The 24311-nt window shown below is 42.7% G+C and overlaps 1 protein-coding gene across 5 annotated transcripts in view; it reads right to left on the bottom strand.

Annotated features, from left to right (window-relative positions):
- Positions 1-7165: 7165 nt before the first annotated feature.
- The window catches only part of SMARCD3 (SWI/SNF related, matrix associated, actin dependent regulator of chromatin, subfamily d, member 3), a 71541-nt gene continuing 54395 nt past the window's right edge, over positions 7166-24311 (bottom strand). For all 5 annotated transcript variants that reach the window (XM_041471023.1, XM_041471021.1, XM_041471024.1 and 2 more), the window contains exons 6-13: positions 23531-23626; positions 22930-23031; positions 21274-21435; positions 17212-17309; positions 12362-12497; positions 10178-10300; positions 8808-8909; positions 7166-8710 (exon numbers count right to left, since the gene is read on the bottom strand). In XM_041471023.1, the coding sequence (XP_041326957.1) occupies positions 8657-8710; positions 8808-8909; positions 10178-10300; positions 12362-12497; positions 17212-17309; positions 21274-21435; positions 22930-23031; positions 23531-23626 (873 nt within the window). In that variant the 3' untranslated portion in view covers positions 7166-8656. The remainder of the gene's footprint in view (positions 8711-8807; positions 8910-10177; positions 10301-12361; positions 12498-17211; positions 17310-21273; positions 21436-22929; positions 23032-23530; positions 23627-24311) is intronic.

Below are 24311 nucleotides of genomic sequence, written 5' to 3'. Positions count from 1 at the left end.
GTGTTCTCCCCTTCCATTCCATCCCCTCCGTGAAAAACACATTCAGTCTCCTGTAAAAATTTAAAAAGTTTAATAAAGGACAATAGGAGACAAAGACCAGAGAGCAAAGGATGCATCTTGGCACTCAGCCAAGCCCACACTTACCTTTGGGGATACCACTTAAATACCTTTTGCCTTACATCAGCCTGTTGCATATTCATAGATCCTTATGCATATCCATAAACTAGTTTACATTTTCCAGGAACTATTTTACATGGCCCTCCTCAGGTCTGCCTTTTTGGAGCATGTGTGTTTCTTGGCTGTGGTTTTGGCTGGCTCCTTCTCCTTATCACTTCCAGTTTGAGTCTTGCTTTGGTCCATGCTTTCTTCAGACGGTGCGTGCTGGTAGTTGGCATATCTGTACCAGGTGTCCTCATCCTGTGTTCATTGGGTGTTTTCCCATCCAAGCAGGCATTTTAACACAAGCATAGCTATTTCACTACTATGTCTGAGCTTAATTAACAGCAGAAATACAAACTATATCTTTATAGCAAAATTAGTTCACACATATAAAACCCATTTTAATATTTGCAAAAAACCAATATTATAATAAGTATCTCTAACACCCTATAATAACAGAAAAAATGGGGTTCTCCGCAAATGAAATCCTTCAAATGATGGGAAGAGGGGGATTTTGACCTCAATTCAAACCCTTTAAAAGGAGGGACAACAGGGCAGCCCCCTCAATTTAAACCTTAGGATTACAAAAATGCAGGGGCAAACTTAAAATCAAACCCATAATACAACAATATTTTTGCCCTTCCCTTTAAAATAGAACACAGGGATTTCCTTTCATCCCTATGATACCCCTAACACCCTGGAAAAGGCAGGTTTTCCTTCAATCAATACCCTAAAACCACAAGTGAAGAGGGATTCCGCCCCATTCAAACACAGGCAAAAATGGAAGAGAACTGGCTTCCCACAATTTATATTTCTTTTCTCCTCATAACCCCCTTTTTTTTTTTTTTTTTTTTTTTCCTGGGGGCACCGGGGAGGTGTTGGCAAGACGAAATTGCAAAAGGAAAGGAGAAAAGTCCCCGCTACAAATCCACACAAGCTCACCTGTTCAGCTGCTGCTTCCCAGCACAAAGCTTTGTCCCTCGGCACCTCCTTTAGGCAATGCTCCGGGTATCCAAGTGCGTATCCAGGTGTTGCCCCAGATCCTCTGAGAAGCTCTCACCGTCCTTCCACGAGACAGCCCCGGCAGCTCCCCATAAAAACCTCTACTCAGCAAATACATGCAAAAGGGAGCTGAGGCAAACCCTCCCCCTAAAACAGCCTCCCCCCAACAGGAGCCGCCCCCTCCTCATCCTCACAGCTCACACCCGGGGCTGCTCTGCACGAGTCAAACTGCCCTGCACAGCAGCACAGCGTTTCCTTCAAGCCCTTTCCACATGTACATCCCCCCAGAAAGGGACTGTGCTGCAATAAGAAAGGGGGGGCAGCCCCCAGAAGGGTTGAAGTTCCTCCCCAGCCTCGCGACCAGGCGACGGGCAGGGGGAGGAAGTGGAAGCAGAGAGGACACATGAAGAAAAGGAAGAACAGGGTGCAGGATGAAATTGAAAAAAAAAAAAACCCAACAAAAAACCCCAAAAAAAACAAACAAAAAAACCCCGAACAAACAAAACAAAACAAAACACACACACACACACAAAAAAAAAAAAAAAAAAGTGGATGGGCAGCACGACAGAGAGGGATTAAAGAGGGATTAAAAAAGAACAGAAACAGGGAACAGGACACAAGGATCCTGTGAGGAACAATAGCACAGGGAGTGCTACAGAGAATAAAAGGGAACATGAGTGAGGCGTGAAGAACAGAGAAAAAGAGTGCCAAACACACGGCAAGGACAGAGGGATACAGAGACACAGAGGGAAACAAGGACCCAGAGGGGAAACAACCACAGCACGTGCGGCAAGATGCTTCTCTTCCAGTCACTACACAAGTGCAGCTTCCCTGCAATTTCCTGCTTAGTGTCTCTTCCAACCTCAACAGGTACTCCCAACCTCTCCTTCCTTTAGGCAGAAAAGACCCATCGGGAGAACCTGGAATCCAAGGATGGATCTGAACATGGGAGTTCCACTTGCTACTCTCTCCACCTTTTCTCCAGCTTAGCTCTGGGAAGCAAAAGACAACAAACATTTAAAAACAAAACTTGAGGTGTCTTGAGGATGTCCAGGCCTGGGAGAAAGCCCTTCCCACCAGCCTCTTGGCTTTTCCCACTCTGAGGAACCATGGAAATGCACATCCAGACCTGGGGCAGACAGCCTGGGATGTTTTCTGCACAACAAACGCCACAGCCCTGAACACCAGAAGCCTGAAGATGCTCTGGATTGCAATTCACGGCCTCCATGGATTCTACATGGGACAACCAAGTCATTTGTGCACAGAGGAAATACAAGTCACCATTTTTAATAGTTAAAATATCCATGGAAGTTACTGACTGCTTACAGCAGTGAGCTTCATACGGCCTTCCACACTTAGGGATTTATCAGAAGAAGCAGTTTCAGGCTCCTTCCTTTTGGAGCCTAGCTCCAACGGGAAACTTCTCACGACTGCTCCTGAGAGAGGCAAGTGGAACTCCAGGAGCTCAGGAAAGTAACTCCCTTCCCTGAGTCATGTCTCACCTGCCCGAACACCCACAGTGCTTTTGTACCACCTCTCCCCCTGCTTTCCACGTTCATTTAAATGTGAGAAGCCTGCAAGCTCTGCCTCCAGCCCAGCCGCATCCTCCCTGTACGCCAGCACTGCCCCACCGGCCTGGGCGCTGCTGCCCCTGGCCACGGGGCCGCGGCGCGGGCAGCTGCGGGTTTTGTTCCCCAGGAACGGCTCTGCCGGGCGGCCGCGGCCCCGCAGCTCCCCCCGCCTCCGAGCCGGGACCCCCTCGGCCCCGCGCAGCCCCCCCCGCCCGCCCCCCGCACGGGCTTTTCCCGGGACCCGCCGTTCTCCTCTCGTCTTCAACCTCGCCTCTGCCACAGCAACTCCCGCCCTCCTCCGCTGGCACCGCGGCCCTCGCCCGCCTCTGCCGCAGCCGGGACCCGCGCCCGCCGCTCCCGAGCCGCTCCCGGGGGCAGCGTCACTGCGGAGCCGAGCGCCGGGCCCCTCAGCCCTCACACGGGGAGCGCGAAGGTTTAGGACATTGGGGGCGAAAATGCCAGACCAGAAAAATCATAAACAAGCTGCAAGACTTCTTCCAAGTTTCTCTCCAACCATTCTTACATGGAAGTCCATGATTTTCCCACTTCCTTCTGGAAAAATGAAATTATTCCTCAGCTGTGGAGTGGTCCCAGTCAAGTCCGAGCACGTGAGGAAAAGAAATCTGCTCCCTGTGTGCCAGGAAGAGCCTTTCTAGGTCAAAGAATGGAAAAAGACTTGGCATAGTGCACTTTTTTTCCTGGAATAAGAGCACAGGCAGACACACCTTGTCAGGACACACTGCACTCTCTTCTCCAAACACAATCCTGGGCTCCTTTGCAAACTGCCTGTGCCATGTGGTTTTCTCCAGGAGAAATTAAGGAATTTCTCCTGGCAGTTTGAAGATCAGTGCTTTTGTACCACCTCTCCCCCTGCTTTCCACGTTCATTTAAATGTGAGAAGCCTGCAAGCTCTGCCTCCAGCCCAGCCGCATCCTCCCTGTACGCCAGCACTGCCCCACCGGCCTGGGCGCTGCTGCCCCTGGCCACGGGGCCGCGGCGCGGGCAGCTGCGGGTTTTGTTCCCCAGGAACGGCTCTGCCGGGCGGCCGCGGCCCCGCAGCTCCCCCCGCCTCCGAGCCGGGACCCCCTCGGCCCCGCGCAGCCCCCGCCGCCCGCCCCCCGCACGCAGTTTGAAGATCATGTTATCACAAATGAAAGAAAGTAAAGAAGAAATATTCCTAGTTAAGGTCCCTTGGGACCTTCTGGGCTGAACTTGGAAGGGCTACAATTCAACTTCCCTGTAGTGCAAATACACAACAATCTCCAACACAAAGCAAAGATGTCGAGTGAGGTCTGAAAGCACTAGTTTGACAAACCTCATTGTCATTCTTTTTTTCAGTGACTTTTGCAATCAAACTCTAAAGCTGACAACCACAACTGTTCCCTGTGCTCCATCCACCCACTCTGGAACAAAACAATATTCCCTGCCAAATCAACAATGGACAGGGGGCAGGGGTCTCCTCGTCAGAAGCTCCTGGCCCAATCTGGAACTACAATGACATACTACACATAGTAGAAGAAACTCCATTTGATTTTTTTATATAAGCAGAATCTAGGGAGAAGTGCTATAGAAGTGGTATCCACCTATTTGCTACCACAGTGGAGATGGTGACTCTGTAATTCCTACACCAGCACCTCTCAGCACCCAGGCTCCAGGCTGTCCAGGAGAGGAGCCAGATCTTTCCAATGGAAAGGATTTCTCACTTATTGAGTATGGAAATGGCTGAAGGTAGAATCTAGTGAAAAAAAGGAACTCACAAGAAAGATCTAAGGCGGAACAGTTCTCACCTTTATCAAGTCTCATTAAAATCTGTAAATGTTTGCATGTCTTTGTGTGCATTCACAAGTGAAGAGAAATCCAAACACAAGAGATCATTAGCAGGAGCAGAAAGAAACCAAGGTACCGGTCTTCATTAGGACACATAAGGTTAGTGCACGAGATAGAAAGAAACAAAGTATTTATTGTTAAAAGCTCTTCTACGAATCACTCGGCATCATACAATGGATATGGTGGTTACAGAGTAGAAGGAGTCTCTCCCTTCCCCCTATTCTTTATACACATATTTCTCACTCTCACAAACCCACTGTTGTATTTTTTAAACAGAGCTCCTCTCTTCAGTGAGTTTGGAAAAGATGTTTATAATACAGGATCTGGCAGAACAGATACATCCGATTAAACAACAGAGCAGTTACAGAAAGGAGACCGCTTTCTTTAGGAAAAAAGAGCTTTCTTTCCCCCCTTATCTCTCTGCATCGACTTAAAAGAGTTCTCCACACGAAACCAGATCAACAACCCCCACATATCTGATTAGCATTTTGGCAAAATTAGGAGCCCTAGGACATACACCAATATTGATTTACATACTAATATTTTCACCTGGCTTCCACAGGGTAACTTCTAAACAATGGGTAAACAATGTGCAGGTAAAAAACCTGCCAGCTGAGACGACGCCTGCACTACAGCTACCAACCCTGCTATGTCCAACAGCTGAATCCTTGCTGGTAACAGTGAAAGTGCTTTGACAGTGCGTCTCAAAGTTATTTGCAAAACTTTTGGTTCTGTCCTTGCCCCCCACTTCCCAGGCTACGCACTGACTGTCTCTGCCATGAGTTCTGTGTGTCTGCATACACACATGCACACAGAATGCACAGACTCAGGTGGGCTGTGCTACTTCCAAGAGTACTTTGCACATTATTTTGTGCTGTGTCTTTCTGGTGCTTCAGTGGTACTCTGCTCCATTTTTTAATTTCCTTTCCCACTGTTGTATTCTTCTCTTTATTCCACAATTGAACATTTGCTTCCCCTTCAGTCTCTAAGAAACATTTGATCTGATTCCTGCCTCATGGCCAACAACCCAGACGACTAAAAAAACCTGTTTCTAACCTGCCACATCAACACTTCTGCTCCAACATACATTTCCCTCCTGCTGGTACTCCAGAATTCCATTGAACCTTTTCCTAGTTTGATGCTATATTTCCTAACAATCTATATTATCATCTATACAAGAACTACTTCTATGCACAGAATGTTTTTTTGCAGTATGCATAGATTTGTACTGTACGGTGGCAAATGAAGACCCTGAAACATCTTCTTGTCTTTTATACACAGAAAAAGACAACCATCCTGAAGTTAAAAGAAATTCCTCATTCACAGTCTGCCATAATTACCTGCCTGTTCAGTTCAACTACCTTTCATTTTCAATGCTCAAGCAACACTTGGTCTAGTTGCTTCCAGTATTGCTCCATTATTTGTCTTCAAATAAAGTTTTTTGTTTTGCAAACAAACAAGCTCTTAGATGCACCTATGGAACAAAGAACAAAATTTTTCTCTCTCTGATTCAGTAAGACCCGAACAGCTCTCAAACCCCAGTTTAAGCAAAGACACCTGACAGCTAGTCCTAAGACTCACTGGTAGTGACCAGTCTTTTTTTACAGACAGTGAAATATAAGAATTTAGATTCTGGACTGTGATCTCCAGAATCAGTGGCTGATTCATGCACACACCCATTTCAGTATAACACTGCTGCTTGACAGAGGTTCAGCTTTCAGTGATGCACTTGTGAACACTGGCACCAGCACCACGTTAGTTTTGTTCATTTGCTCTGAAAGAGACTTGGAACCAGATCCATCCAATTAGTTCTACAGAGGCTCTAAAACCAGGCTGGACTCCAGTATGTTGTCAGCTGTGGCAAATGGCTGGCATTGCTCATAAATATCTTCCACTTCAGTGGGAAGGCTCTCAAACCCTAGAATTCCCTGGCAGACATTCTGCAGGCATCAATCTCAGTCCCGTGCCCTTCTCATATCCTTGAATATTTTTCTACGCATTTCTTATTCCTGCAGACTGAGCATACCCCTGAATGTAGCTGCTCTGTTTGCCACATACAGACAAGAGTTTTCTACACTGAGCAGCATGCATACATCGGACACAGCAGCATAACAAATATGGAAGCACAGCAGCAGATGACCCCCACTGTTTTTTACTCATAATGCTTGCTTTTAGTCCAATTAGTGAAGTCCTAAATTAAGTAACGTTTCAAGTCCATCACTGTGGCAGCCTCACAGTCCCTCAGTATAACCAGTTTAAGACTGCAGGATTTCACATTTTACTGTGAAAAGAGGCGTTAACACAAAAAAGAAAAATGCCAAATCAAGCCATTCCCATGTAAAAAGGCCTCAGACAATAAGGTACTTTTTCTCACACCAACAGGTTTTGTGGGAGACTACTGCCATCACATAGATTCAGTCAAAAGTAAATTTTCCAAGACATCTCTGAACACCATGGATGGACTAAAAGCTATGGCACTATTAATGTGAAAACAAAGATTTTAAATAAAGGGGTAAAGAGAAGCCTATCTCTTCTGTGACTGAAGAGAAGAAATGTTTAAGTTAAACTAAGAGAGAAATTGGCAAAGACAGCAGAAAACACAACACTAGAGAAAAAATGCATTTATTCAGAAGAGCTGCCTTCCTTCCATATCACATGTGAATTTGATTCTCTTCCCAAGGAGTGTAAGAATGGAGTTGAAAAGGAGTAACCTAGAAGAGGATTTTGAATGCCACATCAAATGGACAGTTATACTTTGGCAGCTGCTTTTTGGACTAGAAATTATATTGGGCCTTTATTATGGCACATCTGTGCACTACAAAAAATTAGGAGGGGAAGGATTTAAGGAAGATGTCCCTGCTTCCAAGTAATCATTCTATAAATTCCCATTATCTGAATTTGTCATACATTTACAAAGAAGATGATTTCCACGGGATATGCTCTCTGTGCTATTTAAGGCTGATATGCTTTATAACTCAACAGCATCCAAAATAACCATCACGTATCATGTATGGGAGAGCTAAATAATTCATAGTAAGAGGCAGTTCACCTATGATCAAAATGTGAGACCAATCCAGGGACTCTGTTAACATCTTGAGTAAAGAAAAAACTACCATGTGACATTAAATTAAGCATCTTGGATTCTACACCAAGAATTAGGAAGTTCTTTTCAGTGATGAACCCTACAGGCACACAGAGAAACATTTAAATAATCTGGTATTTTACATATATACTTATTGTTAATATCTGCTGTGTTAAAGGCAGGCATCAGCAAAGCACCATTACGTTATTTTAGTTTTCTCAGAATGCCTCATTTGTTGCTAATACCACTGATATTAAGGATGCATAAGAAGCTCTTATCCCAGGAATTATTCTCTTTCTCTCAGTACAGTGTACAGATCATACCCATCTAGTGATATGTGATGCAATCTACCTTTCACTGCCAGGACAAAGGGAAGAGGAATTATTTGCATCTGCAGAAGAGATGGCCTGACTATATGTCTTTCTTCCAGACGGGCTCTGCATTCCAGGATGCAAATGTTCTTAGTTTGTTCTTTCAGATGGTGAGATAGCTTCTTACACTGGTTTGGCTGAAATAAAAACTCTATTCAGGAATATAAAGCATTCCACAGCTATAAGAAAGACTATCTTGTCTAATTCCAGATAAGTTACTGTTTGAGACTCTTGGGTACCATAGGGTAAGAACTGCATTTATTTCTCTAAATCTGTAGTCTCCTAGAACACCTATCTCAACCTCCACCATTGGTGCCATCCATGATTCTAAGCATAGCCCATTAGGATTTGCTGTGTAGTGTCTAACTTTCCACTAAAACTTAACAATGTGCGTTGATGAGTGAACCTTTAGTCTTCTTTCACACTGACACTTGTATGGTGCTGTCTCTGGCTTGGAATGGTTTGAGACACCCGTCCTGGACAAGATTTCAAGGGTCACTCTAAAGCTGGTGTTCTGACTGGTGTGTTGACGGCACGTTCTCATCCAGTCAGGAAGCAGGTCCATGTGTAACAGTGAGCTAAGTAACACTGAGAAGTCCACTGGTTCGGTGGTCCTGATGCCAATGGAATGTTGTGAGCAGTACTTATGTGTTACGCACTCCCAAAGATTGTTCCAATTCCTGTCGGCGCTGCTGGATCTGAAAGAGAAAGACACACTGTACAGTTTAGCAGATTAAATTACTCAGTGGCAAGAGATGCATTTATAAGCCAGTAGTGTGGATATTTCTTTCATACCTTGCAGTAGAAGTATCTGCTCACAGCTTCTTGAGACCATGGCTCATGATAAAATTCAGCTCTCCGTTCTTCCTCCGGGTTTCCAACCACATCAGTCATCACCTGTGACAAAAATAAAACCATTTTTCACCATAGCTCTTCTACCACACAGAGAAATTTTCAGATTTACCCACAGTGAAAATTTATCTACATGACACATAAAAATGGTCAGAACTGTTCTCAAAGCCCAAAGCAAATGGACAGTGTGTGCTTACTGCCAAAACAGGATCATAGAACGATCAAATGGTTTGTGTTGGAAGGGACCTTTCAGCTCATCTCATTCCACACCCCTGCAATGGGCAGGGACACCTTCCACTAGATCAGGTGCTCTAGTCCTGTCCAATCTGCCTCCAGGGATAGGGCAGCAGAGCGTTGGAACCATTCCACAAAAAACAGAATCCTGATGACTATGTCTCCTGCATCACAGAGTCACAGGTAAATATAGTTATTGGTATTTTGAAAAGCAGTGTTATGGAATCACAGCTCTGATGCCAGCAGGGCAGAACCTTAATAGAAAAGGCTCTTATGGGACTAGTTCTCAGTCAGGGAAAACTGAACAACTATTCCATGTATATAGCTAGAGAAGCTCCACAACACCTTTGTTTGTAAGTTCCTCAAGTAGAGGTCTGCTTTATTTATTTAAACATGCTTTCAGATGCCTGTCCCCTTTGAATACAATATAAATAGTAACAACCATAATCTTAAGAGTAGACTTTGGGAAGACTATTCAGTTAACAACAGGCAATTATGTAAGAAAGACACAATGATTTTATTCCAATAATTTCATGGATTCAATAATACAACTGATTTTAAGGCATGTCAGTTAAAGACAGAAAATGTGAAACTATGAGGAACAAATTATTAATTTTTGCTGGCAAACAACTGACCTTCTTTACATTTAATTTCTTGTATATCTCAAAGATAAGCTCAAGGACACCGGATAAGATTAAATTAAGAACAAACACCCAAATTGTGTTCTCGTACTGTATGATGCTCCTGCGGAGTTTTACACAGCTTTGAATTTACAGAATACATCAACAAAGCCCTGCATTTCAAACTTATTGTGTTGCCACAAATTGATCTACCATTCCCATGAAACACCACTGTTCCACTGGAACTGGAATACAACCTAAACTATCTTTCCTCCAACCTAAACTACCTTTCCTTTCCTAAACTATCTTTCCTATTTTCTCTGGGATTGCAGTACTCCACTCATTGTCTGTCTTCTACCAATCACCCATCCTAGATGATTGGCTATACACTCTTGTACATTTAGATAGAATTCTTCCATTCTGGTTCCAGTATTCATTCTTTTTCAAACCTTAGCTCACCTTAAGATCCCTGCTTTGGGACCGGAGAAGGTCTTGGATGTATCCTTTGGGATCCTTGGAGAAACTCAGCATAAAATCACGTTGTATTTTTAGCTGATTTATGGATTCAATTGTCTCATGTATCTGACAGAAAAAAAAAAAAAGCAGATATTCTTTAATTTCTCCCATGCTCCAGTGACCATCAGGTCAGCTCCATTACTGTCTTTGTACTCCTGGTAATGTACAAAGGTGACAATTCTACACCACAGACTTGTGCAGCCCTTCCTAGGGCTTTTTCAATTCAAAAAGCAGCAACTTAACTGCAATCCTGCCACTACATTTTGGTTTCACTTGTACTTCTGCAATACAAGTATGTACAGGATTCTCCTTCACTTCCTGCACTGAACTCCTACATGGCATGCAGAACTAAGCCATGTCACTGCACAATGTAATAATTTCCTGTGTAGAATCATTCTGCCTGCCAAGACTGGGATCTTTGAGGAAAGGTGCTATACAAATATGCAGATAGGCAGTGCCCAGTGCAAGAAAGCAGTTATTCCCCTGGTTACCATCATGATCATATATTCAATATTTTACTGTAATCCTTAAAAACTCTAGCAGTTTCCTGATCAAGTCCATGTCAAATGAATAGCCATGACTTCTAGATTTTTCTTAAGAGAAAGCCTGTAAAAGTCATGATGACTGCAAAAAGAAGAGTGTGAACAATGAGAAATCACGAGTATGGAAGGTTTATAGAAAATTAATCATATCTTTAGAAATACTATGGCAGAAACATTAGCTAGTGGGAAAGAATGAAGACTGAAGAGGAGTCAAGGTCCTATAATGGATAATCACCAAGTATGAATGGGACGACATCTCATGAACTATTTGCACATAGACACACACAAAAGCAAACTTTTGCTGCCCTGTTCCTCCAACATTATAGCTTGAAATAGTAAACCTATCTTGTTTAGTTTCGGGTATTCATCTCTTTTGCCAAAACAGTGAAGGTGACCAAGCACGTGGGAGAAAATAATTATCCCCTGATCTGGTTATACCATCAAGGCCACTAGTGTAACTACTACATGGTATGTTAAGAGAAGACAGCTGCTGTCAACTTAAAAATCATTCCTTCTTTGGTAAAATGCTGTAGTTGTGTGGAGTGAACTCCATTGGCGTGTGCCGAATTCCCAGGAGGGGACTCCGTGGCAGGGTAACAGGAGCAGCCCATGCCCATTCACCCAGCAGTGACTTCAATAACTTCACTGATCACAACTTGCCCTATGCTGTAGCAAATATTCAAAAATGAGGTGCCATAGACAGAGGAAAAGCTGAGTGGGACTGGGAACAGAATAACCCTATGCATGCTGCTTGCACGCTTATATAGGCTGGGAACCAACTGACTGAGCAGCTGAAAAGGACCATCCTCAAGAGCCATGACATCAAAGACACTGCAACAGTTACCAGAATCCATTGTATTGCTGGTGCCCAGAACCCCTTTAAAACTGCATGAAGACCAGAGCTTAACACATTTGTTTGCATTAGCAAATTGTATTAGCAAAAGAGAACCTGGGCCTTGCTCTGAGAAGGCATTTTTGTTTATCCCTTACCAATCCGAATCAGCCATTGACACATGCCAGAACTGGCTAACAGCCCCTAGGACAGGAATCCCTAAAACAGCCTGCAAAACCCACCATTGCCTTAAGACAGATATTATTATTTGAAGTGCACATGATCCTCTTCCACTAACACTTAGAACTGCCAAAGTGGTCCAAGTGATTTTCCTGCCATGCACATTCTGCATTACCACCTAATACAGAGAGCCATTCTGCAGTTATGAATATAAACCCCACACTTGAGTATGAGATTCTCCTAGCTCTGGCTTAGCAATTTAACAAGACACCATGACCTCTCAATAAAAAGTTAATCATACAGTTCAGGTGATTCTCAAGCGTCAGGGGACTTAGTACACTACCAGTGAAACTCTATCATCTCCACAACCATGTCAGGCCTTGGATCAAATCCTAAGTGGGAATGCCATTCACCCTGATCTATTCCCACTGCATTTTGGCTTATTCATCCCTTGAAAGCACGTGCCCTTCACAAATCCCCATCTCACAACATTACTGTTTGACACGACACCAAACACGTGAAGCTACACAATGAGTACATGGACCATGGGATACTTTACTCTTGAGCTAATACCTTGTTATCCAATGCTGTTATCTCCTGTTGGTTAGCTGTTGAGAGAAGAAAACTACTCATCTGGCCCTTTAATGGGTCTTCAACTTCTACATCTATGTCATAACAAGCCGTCTTCTTCTGATCGTTGGGGTCAACACTATGGAGAGTATAACACAAGATCATGAGAACTGCCATAATGAATCAGAATTAATTTCCAACCAGCCCAGAATTCACTCTTCAATAAAGCCTGATGCAGATACTGTGAAAAAAGTGTAAGAATAGGGTATCTTTATATATTTTCCTATTCTAGTATATTCTCTCATCTTTTGTCAGTCAGATTTCAAAGACTTTTGAGCTGGAGCTTTTGCCCAGACCATCAAATTTAATTTCTAACATCCTCCTGAGACATGTTACACTAAATACCAGTATGATTCTTTGGTTTGTCCTGTCCTAAATTCATCTTTAGTTTGCCAACTTTTAGACTTAACATTTACTTTATTGTTAGACTAAAGTTTCTTAACAAGAAAACAGTCTTCAGCGCAGTATTTGGCAAACCAGACTTCAGTCACTGTCACTTGCAATATAAAAATGCTGGCTTCTCAACCCTACCTGTCAAATGTGTGGGTTGTGTGCAATTCAGTAGGTAGCAAAAAAAAAATTCACTAAAAAAAAAGGGATCTAATTGAGCTTGACTGACTTGGGGGAGCAGAAGAACTTCCAGGAATGGAATTGCATTAGGAGTGTTGTAAGCAGGTGGAAGAAGGTGATCCTTCTCTATTCTCAAGACCGATGAGGACACACATCTAGTACTGTGCTCAGTGCTGGGCTCCCCAAGGCAAGAGATATGGAGCTACTGGAGAGAATTTTGCAAGGTCCATGAAGATGATTAAGGCATTAAAGCACCTCACAGCTGAGGAAAGGCTGAGAGGTCTGGGACTAATTAGCCTTGAAAACAGGCAGCTGATGGGGAGGGAACATACCAAAACTTGAAGGGAGGGTTTAAAGAAGATAGAGCCAGGATCTTTTCAGTAGTCCTCAGTGACAGGACAAGAGGCAGTTGGTGCAAACTGAAACACAGGAGGCTCCTTCTGAACACCAGGAAACAGGTTTTTACTGTAAAGGTGACCAAGCAATAGCACAAGTTGCAGTAAGACCCTCAAAGCCCATCTGCCTTTCCCCCAGCCCAGAGTCTCCCATGTTGGAGACACTCCAAAGCCATCTGGACACAGCTGCAGCCAACCTGCTACAGGAGGCTCTGCTTGAGCAGGGGAGGGCATTTAAACCAGATGATTTCCAGAAGTCCCTTCCAACCTCAAACATTCTGAGAATCTGTGATGCTGTGGCCACCAGCAAGAAGATGAGCAGCAGAAGGAAAGCTAAAGAAAAACCCAGGTCCAGGTCTGGTTCTGCTGCACGTGTCGAAAGGCACAGAGAAGGCTCCACGTTGTCTCTGGCTCCATTGCTCCTGGCTGAGTCCTGTCCTCAGGCCTCCCAGAGTCCCGAGCCCAAGTCAGTCAGGGCAGCAGGGCTGTGCACAGGGACCCTGACAGGCTGCACAAACAGCACGGCACTTCAGCACGGTAAAGGTCAGCACAGGAAAAGCTCTGCTCCTGGGATGGACTCACACCGGGCAGGGGGACAGGTGGGCATCGGTGGGGTAGAAAACAGGTTGGCAGGAGAGGACTTGGGGGCCCTAAGGGACAGACAACAAGTGCAGAAGGAGTCTGAGGGGTAAGGCAGCCAGAGCAAAGGTCAGCTGCAAAAGGGGCTGCATTAGCACAGGTTTTGCCATCAAGCCCAGGAAAGAGGCTCTTCCTTGCTACTCCATGCTGGTGAAACTGGATCTGGATCGGCGGGCACAAGACCACAAAGATGTGACACCCTGGAGCAAGGCCCGCAGAGGCTCAGCAGAGTAGGACGCTGGGGGCTGGAGCACAGACCTGCCAGGAGAAGCTGCAAGAGCTTCTCCAGCCTGGAGAAGAAAAGGCAAAAGGAGATCACCTGGGAGAGTGCGACAGCCATGTGGACTGCTGAAGCACAGACAGGGCCAGCCTCCCCTTGGAGGAGCATGAGATTAGGGTGAGAGGCAACAGAAACTCACTGCAGCACGGGCAATTCACTCCCTATACGGAACTGGTTTCTAGAAAATCATGATGGTAGTCAAAAAGGGGGATGCCAGAGATAACCTGTTTGTACTAGAAGAATATTGGAGAGCTATGCTTTGCAGTCTGCTTGTGTTCTTTAATAGTGTGGAAGATGTCTCGCTTCATTGCAGAAATGGAAATCCCAGAGAGGTCATTATTTTTACCTCTGATTCCATGTATGTCAGCTGCAAGCAGGAGTGCAACTGAAGAAAATCTCCACTTCTAGCTTGAGCTCAGGTAAGATTTGACTTCTACCAGCATCTCTACTTTATGCCCACTTGAACTCCATTGCATTGTTTCTTCTTTTTCTTCAAAAAGGGAGGTTGTTGGTGCCCAGAGAGTGATTCTACAATACTATTATAATTTCTAGAATGAGTTTATATTACTTCACATTTATGTCCCTGTGCATATCCTCTAAAACTAAAATTAATAATTTTGATCTTCCTGTAAAAGGCAGGCCTGAGGATTTATCTGAATTCCAAACACATACATTTACGATCACTAGTGATGAAAATTTCCTGTAGTAGTGTGCTGGTTTTGTCTGGGATAGAGTTAATTTTCTCCATAGTAGCTGGTATGGGGCTGTTTTGTGAATTTGTGCTGGAAATGGTTGGTCACACAGATATATTTTTGTTATTGCTGATCATTGCTTGCAGCCTGTCAAGACCTTTTCAGCTCCTCACACTTCCCACCAGCGAGGAGGCTGGGGTGCACAAGGAGCTGGAAGGAACACAGCTGGGACAGCTCACCCCAACTGACCAAAGGGATATTCCAAACCATGTGGTGCCATACTGAGCAGTAAACTGGGGCAGGTGTTCACTGCTCAGGGTCTTGCTGGGCATCAGTCAGTTGGTGGTGAGCAATAGTTTTTATCTGTATCACTTGTAGTGTTGGATTTTGTTCATCACCATCATCATCATCATCATCAGTGTTATACTGTCTTTCTCTCCCTTTTACCTTTTCAACACTTCCCCCTGCCCTGCTGGAGAGAGAACAAGCGGATGGATTAAGAATAGATTAAACCAGGACATGCTGAAAATTGGATTAAACCAGGACAGGCAGTAGGCATACTGTTTGAGTGGCTCATTACATTCACTCTAAAAAACTGAATGTGGAGCGACAGGGCAGAGCATTTGTGAGACCCTGTTTTAAGCTTGGTTGGAGCAGGCCCTTAAGTATCCTTAAGTTCTGGATAGACTTTGAGCCTGATTAGAGTTTGCATGGAGGAGCTCTCAACGACCACCAGTAATCCCTTCTACTGTAAATTATTCTGTGACTTTATGAGTCTAAAAATTACTTACTTTCTTTAAATTCAGTGACAGACTTCCAGATTTACTTTAGTTTAGCCCAAGACTGTAAAGACTTCACTGCAAAAGTACTACCTCTTCCCAGGAAATCAGTTCTTCCTTTGTACACACTGTTATGTCAGTACCATTTAAGGTTGTCAGGTGTCGTGTGGTGCACACAGCCTATCAGAGAATGCTGCTAGACACAAAGCTGTAGCTTTGTGACACACACCTGTTCTTTAGCTGGTACCTGGCAAAAAACACTCCCTCCAGCACCTTTTTGTCATCTCTCTGCCCCGGAAACACAATCATCAGCACCTTGTCATTTTTCTCTAAGCAATGACTGTCTATCTCTGAGGACCTCGGCTTTTTTGTGGAATATCAGACAGGTTACTGAATTGTGCCCAATGACAGTACGTACACAGCCCTCAATCTGCAAGGCCACCAAGCTGCTTTTTCATTACTCTGTTTGATACATTCAAATGAGTCAAAAAGCAAACTTTATTTTCACAGCCTATGTAATATTTAAACTTCTTATCATGTATGTTACAAATTTAAAATAAACAGACCAATTTTAAGCAAATTCAGAAACATTTGCTTAAAAATATATTTCATATATTCTGTAGGAAATCAAATCAGTAACCTAAGTAATAATAATTTTTAAACACCCAGAATCAGAGCTTTGACCTTGACCACAAAGAAACTTGGAAAGGATTGAAATATCTGAACAGTAAAGTTGCAACCCCCAGAAGTCTCTTTATCCCCCTCCTCCATGTACACAGCTGTCACTTAAATAAGGCACATGCTGGAGGAGCCCAAGAGAGCTGAAAGTTGTGTTTCACCTGCTATGCCAGGATTGACAAGGATACAAGAGCTCAGTATCTTGGTCACAATGACCTCCTCTGAATCCAGACATTCTTTGTTGTTAATCTCTGGACATCTCTTGACTCCTTGGCATTCTCAGGATAAGACTAACAGTCAAGGAGCTGACCCAATCTCAACAAAGCATGCATGGACTGGCCCTGCATTTGAAATTGTAACGCTCTTGTATATTTTACATAATATATCAGTGATTAGAATGATTGCCCATGATGGCCAATACCCCATTTCAATTTCTTTTTTATCTATTTTTGTGCGTTCAAACTTTCATTCCTCTCTCCTTAGGAAAAAGCCCAACCAAAGTACTCTAGTAAATATAAAAATATTAAAAATATAAAAGCTGTATGTCATACTCCTAGAAAATTGGTGCCGTGCTAGTGAAAATAATTCAGAACTACACAAACTAGAATGACACACAGAACAAACACACACCAAAGTCCAAGGTATTCATCTGGAAGTTATAAAAACTGAATTTTGGTCCCTACACCTACTGCAGCTCTTTCTGTTCTTTATCTAGTGAGTGTTTTGCACAGGACAGCGCTGAGCTGACCAACCAGCTTACCTGATGATGTGGTTTATCACTATCGGGTCTGGCGGCAGCAGTAGGTTAGTGAGTCTCTGAGGAATTTCAGAAAACTTTAGCCGTGGACAGTCAAAGATCTGGAACACAATAAACAACAAATTTTGTTTGTCCGAAGCCTATCTTGCAGTTAAATGAGAAAGTAAGGGATCTGTAGCTCACAAGGAACTGAGGCAAATACAGAAGGTAGTTTTGATAGCTGCAATTCAGGTTCCTTGCACAGATTGAATTTTTGGTCACTTCTATCCCTGCATTTTCATCTGGGCTTCCAGACATATCCATCAGGCCATGACAATTTCAGGTGTCTCACTTTTGGTGTCGCTGCTGGAGGGAACGGGACCCTTCACTGGGACATGAGGATCAACTGTATCAATGATGGGAGAGAAGCAAATACTCCCTCTCTTACTGAGGATTTACAGCAGCACATTGTAAAGAGAATGACTGAATTTTTTTCAGAGAGAAACACAGAGAAAAACCAAAAAAACCCAGAGAAAACACAAAAACCCCCCAAGGAATGTTTCCTGCAATATTTTGTGCTAAAGGAAAATACAAGAAAACATTTCTGGATTTTAAAGCCATTTGCAATTTGTGGGTTTTTCAGGATTACAGAAAAATAAAGTCATTGTGATATTATTTACTTTTAACCAAAGCCTGAACAGCCTCTTGGGAGGGATACACCCCTTTCCAAGCAATGGTTTTTGGTTACTTTCTCTTTACTCTGATCCTGAAGCTAAATAGAATCATAGACTCATAGAATATCTTGGGTGAGAAGGGACTGACAAGGGTCATTGAGTTCAGCTCCTGGCTCTGCACAGGACAACCCCGGAAATCACACAATGAATTTCTGCTGAATCCAGGAAAAAAAAATCTGGAAAGGGTTAAAAGCTGTAAAGTTTGGAAATTTTCTGTGAGCAATGGCAGTGCATTGACATGAATATAGAAACAACACTTCTTCAGCAAGAGTTTTCAGAAATATAATTATTACAGCCTTTGTTTCCTACCGTGATTTTTAATGCTCTGAACAAACAAGACTTTTCTCTAAAGATACTCCATTTAAACTGACCTTAAAAAACCACATATATAAAAACCTATATATTACCATTTGCCTTAAAATGTGCCCTTATGTGGAGGCAATTTGTAAAAATGTTCAGGCCTATGCAAATGCCTCTTAGGGAAACTATTTTCACCTGACAGTAGAGATACACTACTCATAGTACTGTATCTATAAACAGAAATAACCTTTGCAGCTCCAGAGACAAAGAATGCAGGCAGGGTTGAAAATAAAGGACCCTCAGGTTGTAGAACAGACATACAAAGTCAGATGGTCTGGCTCCTCAGACAGGGTATCTTTTGAAATTCACAGTTTTCTCACATGAGTGAATTTGGCAGCAGAAATACCTAGAAGCCAGCTCAAGGAACCATTTGCAAGGTTCTGTTGCTTTTGAAATACCTTTGAACCTTTTTTATTGCTTTTGCTTGTAACACAGTGGATTTCAAACCTCCCTGCTAATGTAAGCATTGTTTTTAAACAGAAAAGGATCAGTCTTCATCAACTCTAAAAGCTCTGCTGGACTTGCCTGTATCCAGGAATTCAGCCAGCTAGTTTCTGAAGAACAAGGAAGTAACAAAACTTACTGAGTCTGCAGCTCACTCCTTATTTGAGTTCTGAATTCTGACACTTGATAGAGATGACTGTGGAATTCCCACCCAAAATCTCTCCACACCAAGCTCCACGCCATCTGCTCTCATCACTGGCTCAACACTCATGTCACACTCCTAACACGGATGCGTGCGCGAGCGACAAGAGCTCTAAGAAGGGAAAAGGGATCAAGGACACGCATTAGTGAGAGGATGATGGAAACTAAGGGTGGGTAGAATTTTCATAAAGCTTCTCACATTGCTGCCTAAGTGGAGTTAGTGGTCTAAACTAAGGTAGGCTCTGAAAGCCTCTCTGGCTACAGTGATCCTGGTGGGTCAGGTAACTCATTCAGTGATAATTTTTTAGTCTGTACTGTCTCGTGCCCTTAGACACAAGGACAACACAGCAACGTGGGATTCAGAAAAAAAAATGGCACACCAAATGAGAAGACCAGTATTGCAAGGGGAATGCCAGAGATACTGCTGCATATTGTGTGCTGTTCCCCTGAATGATATACACAGCCAGGACAATGCTTTTCTTTCCAGGAGTTATGTGGCTAAAACTACAGAATCTACAGAAATATTATCAGACTGGAAGGCATTACTAACCCAATTTCTTTGCCCTCCATCTCTCAACCTGAGATTATTAGAGAGGGAAAAAAAAAAACCTCATAATGAAATATTTTGTTTATTGTAAGGGGATTCAGATTCCTAAGTAGTAGCGTCAGCTTTGAAAGCAAGATCACCTAATTAGGACAATTTTTCCAGAGACCAAAGGAAAACAGAAACACTCAAAACAATCCCATTTATCTTTTAAACCAGTGCAAGCACTGAGTTCTTATGAAACTATTCCAGATTAGCCAGCTCTTGCAGGGTGTGAGAGTCAGTCTTCTAGAAAAGCAATCAGCTACTTCCCAACTCTCTCATTTAACTCATTTTCTGAGGATGAGAAGACAATTGTCAGGTATCATAGCATTCCTGCAGAGTTCTATGACAAAGGAGACCTAAGAGCCAGTAAGTGTCTAATGATGAGGAGATGAATGAGGAGAAGATAGCTTCAACAACTTCTTATTCTAACAAAGTTCTTAAACTGAAAGTTAAAATAAATAAAATTGATAAGGCTCTTCTGCTTACTAAAAGTAAGATAGGTACATCCATACAGGGTCACACAAAGGATCTGCTGCAAATCTACCGTACTATCCTGCCCTTGGTAGTGGCCAAAAGTGGATACTAAAGGAAAAATGTAAGAACAGGAGAAACATATACTGGTTCTTCCCTCAAAAAAACTCGCCCTACTTCCACAGCTTTGCATTTAAAACAGCCCAAGATTTTCCATCCATTGGTTTGTCACTTTTGGAACCTATATACACTTTTAGCATTTGCAACGTTCTGTTGCAAGAAGTTTTGAAGTTTAAATATGCTTGAGTCCTTTTGTTTGTTTTCAATTTGCTACCTGCCAGTTTTAGTTGATGGACTGTAATTACTGACCAACATATAAAAAACTACTCCTTTTTCACCTTTTTCTTTCTGCTCATGATTTTTCAAATGTTTTTCACCTCCCCTTTCCCATTTCCTCTTTGGGCTGGCAGAAACAAAACTTTGTCAAAATTGGCTATAGATAAATAAAAAATGGAAATCAAATAATCTAATTAAGGGAACAAACAGAATTGTCATTTTGCCAAAAATTCTTACATGGTTTTAATATGGAGTTGTCACTATTTTTGAAAAAGACTGCATGCTGTAATCCTCAAAAAACCAAAACCCAAACAAACAAGAGAGTGACTAGATAATCATGATCACTTTGAGTTTATATTCCTAAAATTATCCATGAATCTCACAATTATTTTGTTGCATTTTGTAGTTTCAAATGTGCAGAGGTGTCTTTAAATTTACTTCAAGCATTGGCTACTTTGAACTGTTATAGGGCAAATTAATAACAGAAGATAAAAAATTAAAAAGAAAACCAGGACACAAGTTTCATCACAACATTTACTTTCATTGGTTGCTAAAACATTATTCATTCATTGTAATTGCCAGTATTTTCCCTACACAGAAGTATGTCACAAACCCTACTTTCAATTACTTTCAAAGTGAGTCATGTGAGCCTGAAAAACAAAGCCAGGTAAGACAGTGATAGCTCAGTTAACATTACCTTTCAAAAAAACCCCATAATCATATTTACAGAAAGGGTGGAGATGCTTTCATGTGGCCTTGGTTTTGACAACACTGGCACATGGAGAGGGTGTTAATGATATTAGTTGTAGTGGCTGCTGAAAGCCATTCAGTACTGAGGATAACACAAATCATCAAGGGAAAATAAAAACCAGTCATTTTCATTCATCCCAAATTTGTGGCTGGATGTTAGAGTTTGCTTCTAAACAGCGACTGCGTCCAAAAAAGAGTTACCTGCTGGAAGTACTTGTCGCAGTTAATGTATTCCTTATCATGGGAGTCCTGCAGCTTGTTTGTTTTGATGTACTGCCAGAGAGCCTGGATGATGGCCGAGCGTGTCTGCGTGTGGATCCCCAACAGCCGGGCCAGCCGTGGGTCCAACTTGAACTGGGGAGGCTGGAACAGAAAGCCAAGGAGGGGGCAGTACAGAGGAAAGCAGACAGATATGCAAGTATGACGTTTCCGTTTTAGTTCTCAGGGGACTCTGTTCCTCAGGAGAAGTATCCCATTCAGTGGCAGAGATTCCAAAAATACAAGTTTGTATTTTTGTGTCCCACCATTGGCGCTCTGGAAAAAGGACCTTGTACCCATGCTGTGCACACAGACTACCTGTAGCACATGCTTCAAATAATAAAAACTTGCACAAAGACTCAGAAAGAATTATCCCTTTCAACACTGATGCAAAATTTGAATGAGAGAAGAAAAAGAACAGCTGAACTACTGGAAGTTAACCACAGACAGAGAGAAGGAAGGCAGGATGATGCTTCCACAGCTGCTAATAACTGCTGTCTCATGTCAACTTGGAACTCTGTTCAGGCAATGAACCATTCCAGTGCAAACCAAAAGATTTATCTAACCGCAACCAATCAATGGATTTTATTTCTTTTCCTGATCTCAGTGATATAATTCAACTTCCCTGTTCTCCATCTCTTGTAACAAACTCCTTGGATAATCTGGAATCAGATGTTTCTTCAAATGTGTACTCATACTCAGGTTTAGTATTTATCACATTAATAAGCAAGGATTACTCTGATGGATGGTGGGTCACCCAAAGCTAGCTTTAAAACAAATCAGGACCTAAGAACAAAAGAACATTTATTTTAAAATTTATAATAATTGTGAGCATAACAAACATTATATTGTCTAAACAGCAAAAATTCTCGCTGCCTATATCAGTATTTCAGTTAGTCCATATGCTTCCTAAAATTAATAAAATTTTCTCTCTGTTAACATAGAATGGAGTGTCTATATCCTGAATAGATGCTATTTGTCTGGAGGCAAAAGAAGGTGGCAGAGAACAAGTTCTTAAAGGTACACCATCAAAATGCATCTGAGCCTGAACTGTCATTGAAAGGGGGGATCCCAACCTACTCACAGCAGTGCGAGTTTAACAGTTAGCAGTTTCCTTAAGACAGCAACATTTCTTCCAGGGATGGTTTCAGTCAGATTAGTGATACTACAACTGCAGTATCCATCGTTTGTGCCAGGTAAGGCTGCCACAGCTATACAACTAGTTCAGGTATCACTAGCAATAGCTTCTCCTCTGAATTTTTTTCAAAGAACCACATGTGTAACTTGTGTGCAACTTCTCTGACTATCCTCTAAAAGGCTAGAGGAGGAAATGCATATTTTTTCTGCAGATGGGCAGTAACAGTTATCATTATCATAATGCCAAGACCAATATTTTGCTAGACTATATTAGAAACTCACTTGATTTGTCCCCTTTAAATTTTAAATAATCCGTCTGTTTAGTATCATTCTAACTACAATGGACCATGTGACACTGCAAGTACAAGTATACTGGGTTTTGAGGTGTGTGACAAGACAAATTTGCTCTGTTGCACTAGGTCCCAGAGGCTATATGTTCCAGGCTAAAAGCAGTACACTGACCTGGTAGTCCAACATGAGGAGTAATGTGCATCGCACGCTGACATCCCCAGGTCTCTTCACCTGGAAGCCATCCGTTTCCTGGGTCGTGGGAGTTCTGTGCCACTAACAAAGGGAAAAACAAAATTGTTGGTCTTTTTTTCACTGATGTCCATGGAGGTGCATCTTGCACAGTACACCATACCAGAATCAGACAAGCGCAAGCTTTCTGAAGATCTGGCAATCTAAAAAAGAAACCCCATAACAACAAAACCAAACCACAACACCCCCCCCACCTCCATCCCCCCCAGTCATTTCAATTCAGCTTTAGTGCAGAATCTGCTCTGCTGTTAACATACTTTACGTGTTAGGAGAAATGTGCACAATAGTTTCATCTTTTCATACATTCTGTTCTAAGATGTGCGCTGCAGCACTAAATCATCTATGCTTTTAGAGTAGATTCTTTTAGCAAATATTCTTAAGATTAATGGAATTTTGAAAAATTTGAAAATACTTTACATGAGATAATGAATGCAAAGTCCCTTAAACAAGGGAGGCAACAGGCGCCAGGTGTTTATGTGTGCCAGTAACTGGTTTGTACGCAAAGGGTGCAGAGCCTTCTCACCTCCACAAGATGATTGTCAGGTCCATAAAGATCTTTGTCCAGTTCAATAACCAAACTCTTAAAAAAAGATGAAAACTTCCGCTTCTGTTTGCTGAGCTGTACAAGCAGAAGAACCAGACGTTGCATTTATTAGCTTGTGTCCTAGACTTCTCAGTCTGTCTTGAACAATAAATCCCACATAAACCACAAGTGTGATCAATCTAACTGAGTTCTCCCTCTGACAAAAATAGGGTAAGATGCAAAAATCTCAACAGTAGTGGAACAGTGCACTTTTTAGGGAAGATTTCCTTGACTCTTAATGTTATTAAAAAGGACTGTCTTGTAAGGTGAACATGGCATCGATGTGAAAGGTCCAGAGAATGGCCATGAAAATTACCTCAGGACTGGAGCACCTGTCCTGTGAAGACAGGCTGAGAGAGCTGGGGTTGGTAAGCCCAGAGAAACACAGGTTGCAGGGAGTATTTAAAGGGGGCTTGTAAGAAAAATCAAGGGAGACTTTTTCCCAAGATCTGTAGTGAAAGGGTGAGGGGCAGATTGTCGCTTTGGACTGGTCTCAAGAAGGACATTTTTTACTCAGAGGGTGGTGAGGCACAGGCTGCCTACAGAAGCTGTGGCTGCCTGATCCCTGAAAGCGTTCCAGGCCAGGTTGGATGGGGCTTTGAGAAACATGGACTAGTGGAAGGTGTCCCTCTCCAGGGCAGTGGGATGGAATGAGATGGTCTTGAAGATCCCTTCCAACACAAACCATTCTATGATCCTAAATTCTCTGTATACCTTTCTG

The sequence above is a fragment of the Pyrgilauda ruficollis genome, unplaced genomic scaffold (assembly GCF_017590135.1).
Source record: "Pyrgilauda ruficollis isolate IOZ18807 unplaced genomic scaffold, ASM1759013v1 scaffold252, whole genome shotgun sequence".
Lineage (NCBI taxonomy): Eukaryota > Metazoa > Chordata > Aves > Passeriformes > Passeridae > Pyrgilauda > Pyrgilauda ruficollis.
Note: the sequence above shows the minus strand (reverse complement) of the source record. Positions and strands in the feature narration are given on the sequence as shown.